We start from the raw sequence: 5,490 nt of genomic DNA on the forward strand, positions 1-5,490 counted from the left end.
ACATCAGGTATAGGCATTACTAAGTTTCTTGCTGTAATATCAAAACCCCACCTCCCTCCTTGCACGCGGGTGTATTCTCGGCTTACTGAACCAGCACAGGGCTCTCTGCGCCTCTCGCATGGGCGGAGGCCGCCTAGTGTTCACATTTCCCACTGCAACTGTCACCAAAGCTGCTGTTAGCAAGCAAAGCCTGAGCTTCAGTTTACTGGGGTTGGTGCACCAGGACCTCAAACTAAACCAGGAAAAATTTTGTCCTACCTGAAAACTGAGAGGCTCTCCTCGGTTCCAAAAGTCTAGATTGCAAGAGGCAGCCGTTCTTCTGACGACCTGGGGCAGTGGCCAGTGGACTAGCTCTCCCTTAGCTGGCCAGATCCCGTGCGCCGGGCCTCTTTAATCAGGATGATTCATATCAAGCCGCAGGGCGGTGCCATTGGCATCATTCTTGCAGGCTTGAGGTAAGCCACAAGCACCCACCTGCCTCTCTCCTCTCCAGGGGAGGGGGGCGCTAGCCGCCTTCTACAAAGAACCCCTTTTCAACTATCTCCCTATTTTCATCAATGCAATCTCTTTGTTCCCAGTAGAGTTGAGGGGGTCTAAAGAGTCATAAAACCTGTTTTTACAGGTCCTGTGTCAGGTCTGCTTATAGTCTACTTTGGAATACGCATCTATGGAGTTCTGCTGCCTCAATAAAGCTTCCAGTGTACTGTCTCGGTACATACTGTTAGCGTTTTGCATGAGAGACCAGCATTTGGCTGCTACACCACCCAACCCTGTTTTGTGTATTTTGCACTGCTTCCAGGGTCAAGGTAGGACCAGCCTGGGCATTGAAGCAGCTTGTCTACAGACCTCACATCCCAAGTTCTCCCCTGCATTCTGGTCTCCCTTGCCATGGCTATGCATACCAGGGCCCTGGATCCTGTATGGGGGCATGGTTGGTCAGGGGTCAGGAAACTTATTCTGTAACGGATAAGGAGGTAAATTATTTTAGGATCTGTGGGCGGTATGGTCTCTGCCACAATTATTCAACTCTGTTGTGGTAGCGCAAAAGCAACCACAGACAATTTATAAACATAAGAGCATGGCTGTGTGCCAGTGAGACTTTATTTACAGAGAGGGCCTTGGGCCATTTTGGCTCCTGGAGGCATAATTCACAGACCCCTGGGAGAGATCAGTGGATGGAGAAAGACAACCCTAACTATACTGGGGACTTATCTGGGTAGAAATGGAAGAGAATCCCAGTGAAGTTATTGAAAACCCACAGCTATGAAGGACAGGAAGCTGCTTTGTTAAGAACCAGACTTGAGAATTTTAGCTCTGGAATTTGAAGGAAATCTCAGAAACTCAAGCTGGAAAAGGATCATCTTTTTTTTTAAAGTAGCAGAATGTGATGGGCACCTGGGTGGCTCAGTAGTTGAGCATCTGCCTTTGGCTCAGGGTCTGATCCTGGGGTCCTGGGATCAAGTCCTATATCAGGCTCCTTGCAGGGAACCTGCTTCTCCCTCTGCCTATATCTCTGCCTCTCTCTCTCTCTGTGTCTCTCATGAATGAATAAATAAAATCTTAAAAAAAAAAAAAACTAGCAGAGTGTGATGCTCAACATGAAGGAGGAGCAGCAGCAGGGCTTGTTCAAGACCACCTGCCACTTTCAAGGTCGGTCATTCCAGGCTCGTCACAGCGGGCTCTCTCTGCAGTGCATTTTTGTGTGTTCCCACAAATTGACCTACTTGCCTGGACACCACTCTCACATCCACACTTTGCTTCATGGAAAAGTTGTTCACAAACCTGTTCAAGTAGGCAGCAAATTGTGTTATCCCTCAAGGCTTCATGGAGTGTGCCTGGCTGGCTTCCGATGCCCAGTATCTACACCATCATTTTGCCTGGGAGCTTTCCCCAAAGCTGGAAGGGTCTCTCTGCCAGAGCCAGTCAGGAATTAACATACCCCAGGAGCCACTATCAGCCAATGACTCACAGGAATGGAATGTAAACACCCCAACCTCCTTCCCCCTCCAGTGGGATAGCTGAGTGGGAGTTACCCTGTTGCCAGGCATTTTCTAGTGGTTTTGAGCTTCAGGCACCCCCAGTGGAAGGTACTTCATAATGAACCCTTTGTTGACATCTTCCTAGTCCTGTCTTACTTCCCCCTTTCCTACTGGAGTTCTCTGCACTTTCCAAATAAATTCTTTGCTCTCCAATCCTTGCTCAGGAAATGCTCTTGGGAGAAGCCAACCTAAGCAGAATGTGACTTTTTCTGGGTATTTTTCTTCAATTCTCCCTTTTACTTCCACCTGCAGGAGAAAGCACCTATTGTGTTTCATTATAGTTATTGGATTCGGATGAATCTCTTCCACCGAACTGTGAGTGAGTTTTCTAGAAGTGGGTCTTACTCATCTTTGCATCACTGGTATTTTCCCTAGTCTGTCATACAGTGTTCAAGCTGTGTGTTTGCTGGCTTCCAGAAGCTTGATAGATAGATAGAAGAGAGGCAGAAATGCAAGGTGGTGGGGGCAGTGCTGTGCAGCTGAGCATATGTTGCTGCTACTAGCCACTTGTGGCTATTTCAGTTAAAATTGAATAAAAATTAAAAATTCAGTTTCTCAGTCCCAATAGCCACATTTCCAGGGCTGCATGTGGCTAGCGGTGATCCTATTGGACAACACCGGTATAGAACATTTCTATCACTATAGTCAGTTCTACTGGACATGCAATCTAGACTTTTGGAACCGAGGAAAGCCTCTCAGTCTTCAGATAAGACAAAATTTTTCCTGATTTAGTTTGAGGATCTCACATAACCTGGATATCACACGGTTTGGTTATGTGCCATTCTGTGTGGGTCACAATACTCCTAAAGCTTTTAGGGATCTGGGTTTATGACCAAGTACCTGTATCCTACACTTTTACTTACCTAAGGACAGACATTACTTCACAAGACAAGAGAAAACCAATGATGTATAGTTAAGTCTTCAGATAATTGCTTTATTTACATTCTGACTGAACCACAAAAAAGACAAAAGGTGCTTCAGAGTTTCCAATGCTCTTATGGCTGGTAGAACGGATACCACGTCTAAAGAGCAGATTAGCTTTTTTTTTTTTTTTTTTTTAATATATGATTCTAAAGTTTTGTTTGTATTTTTCATTGGTAACACATTCCCTTGGTTCAAAAGCCAAAAGGCACAGGGCATTCAGAGAAAAGTTATACTGCTCCTATTCTCCACCCATAACCCTCCCTAAAGAAAACCAAAGACTACTACTTTCTTTCCTGTCCTTTAAGGGATGGGCAATGCACTCAAGCACAGCAAATAATCTGTTTGTATCTCTTTTTTATTTCATTTTTTAACATAGGATACATTCTCCTTTGTCTTTGCTCTTTTCCCCCAGTCAATCCTATATTGCTCCCAGTGCTTTGACTCTCCCTTCACCATTGTCTCGTGGCCAAATTCCTCTCTGAGTTCTTCTGGCCCCTCTCTTATTAGTCATTGATCTCTCCTTGCCTCACACATACACTTCTAACCAACTTCCTACATAGTTCTGGGGTCTCTACTCCACCCTGTGTTACCAGATTTCTCTTCCTAATGCACCATGGTGATTATCCTTCTCCTCTACTCTTCTCCTTCAGTAGCTTTCTTTGCCTTCCCAGCAAAACCCAAAATGCCTTGCCTGAAATCTATGGCCCATCCCAACCTGCTCACCATCCCCCACACCGTCCATTCATGTTTAGCAATAGCTGGCTAAAATTAAGGTTTAAATTTAAAATGATTTATCTGTTTGTAACTACCTAACATTTAATGGCATTACTATGTATGTAACTCTTTGGAGAACCTAGCGAAGCTCTGCTTTTTGAGGTTAGCAGTTGAGTGAACTGACTAGCTAGTGACCCCTGGTCATGTCTGGGCCAACACACATATACTGATACGATTGTGTATATATTTTAATGTCTTTAAGGGTTACAGCATTGAGCTGGAAGTTTAAAGGGTTGGCGTTGAGGTCAACATGATTAACTTGAAATGTTTGCTTCATGGGTTCTGTGCATCTGCTTTAGGTGATTTTCCACATCTCTCTTAAAATACAAATGAGAATTCCTGCTCTCCTGTTGATGGGGATACAGAGCTGCTTCTCTCTAATTTCTCGCTGGGAAGGAACGGGATGTATTTGCCCAGGTAGGTGGCCACATTCCTGCGGAAGAAGTGGCAGAGGTGCTTCCGGAACCTCTCCCCGACAAATGCGTAGATAATGGGGTTGATACAGCAGTGTGTATAGGCAATCACCTCCGTGATCTGCATGGCCACGTCCAGCTGTTTGCTCTGCTCACAAGTGGTCTCAAAAAAGATTGTTTGAAAAGCAGAAAGTAGGAGGACCAGGTTGTAGGGTGTCCAGAAAATGAAAAAGACTACCATGATGACAAAAATGAGCCGGATGGCCTTGTACTTTTTCTTACTGGGGCATCTCAGCAACGTTTTAATAATTCCAGAGTAGCAGACAACCATGATGAGCAGAGGCAGAGCAAGACCCAGGATATTCATTCTCAGAGCATGGAAACGCTTCCAGTTGTCTTCTTGGTCTTTTGGGTAGAGAGGCGTGCAGACAAACTGTTCAGACTCCTTTTGGGACTCGTGGAAGATAAATTCAGGGAGGGCTGCTAGCCCTGCCAGGCCCCAGGTGAGAACACTCGTGATGATACCAAAAGTGACAGTCCGGGCTCGAAGGGCAAACACAGCATGGACGATGGCCAGGTACCGGTCTATGGTCAGCAGGATGATGAAAAAGATCTCACCGTATAAGCCCAAGTAATAAAGCCCAGAGATGAGCTTACACATGGAATGGCCAAAAACCCAATCATTCCATCCAGTATAATGAATCCAGAATACCAGAGTGAATAGAAAGAGCAAGTCAGAAATGGCCAAATTGAGCAGGAAGATGTTAGTCATAATCCAGAGTCTCTTGTATTTTGTGAGGATCACCACCACCACCACATTGCCCAGCAGACCAATCACGAACACCAGGGAATACAGTGGAGGCAAGAACTGGGCTCCCAGGTGCTTAATGTTGACTTTTTCACATGGCAGTGAATTCTCATAGTCAAACACTGTGGTCTGGATAGACTCATCCATGGTCTTAATCTCGGCTGTAGTGGCCTCCATCATTTTGTCCCTGTGTTAGAAAAGTGACAACAAAAATAACCGCACAATTAGGCATAATCACCCTTGATGGGCCACACCCATTGATTTATCCATTTACCCACAAAACCACATGTGATTAAACAGCCTAGACATTTAAAGTTTCTTCAGCATGTTTTTCAAAGTTGTGTCAGAGATGCTGGAAGGCGGGGAAGTGTCAGGGATGAAAGATGTGAAGTTTTGAAAGTCAACGCAATCCACCATGGGAAAAGAAACAGAAATGTGGCGGATGTTGGTAAAGAATGGGGATGTTGATTTCTGCAAGCATTTAAAGGAGGAAATACAAAGCAGGGAAAAGCAGGCTGGGGAATGAGAACAA

At 45.1% G+C, this 5,490-nt stretch overlaps 1 protein-coding gene across 1 annotated transcript; it reads right to left on the reverse strand.

Annotated features, from left to right (window-relative positions):
• Positions 1-4,055: 4,055 nt before the first annotated feature.
• Positions 4,056-5,135, reverse strand: CCR3 (C-C motif chemokine receptor 3). Its single transcript, NM_001005261.1, is given in 1 exon segment — positions 4,056-5,135. A coding segment is annotated over 1 exon segment (1,080 nt).
• Positions 5,136-5,490: the final 355 nt, after the last annotated feature.

Source organism: Canis lupus, chromosome 20 (assembly GCF_011100685.1).
Source record: "Canis lupus familiaris isolate Mischka breed German Shepherd chromosome 20, alternate assembly UU_Cfam_GSD_1.0, whole genome shotgun sequence".
Classification (NCBI taxonomy): domain Eukaryota; kingdom Metazoa; phylum Chordata; class Mammalia; order Carnivora; family Canidae; genus Canis; species Canis lupus.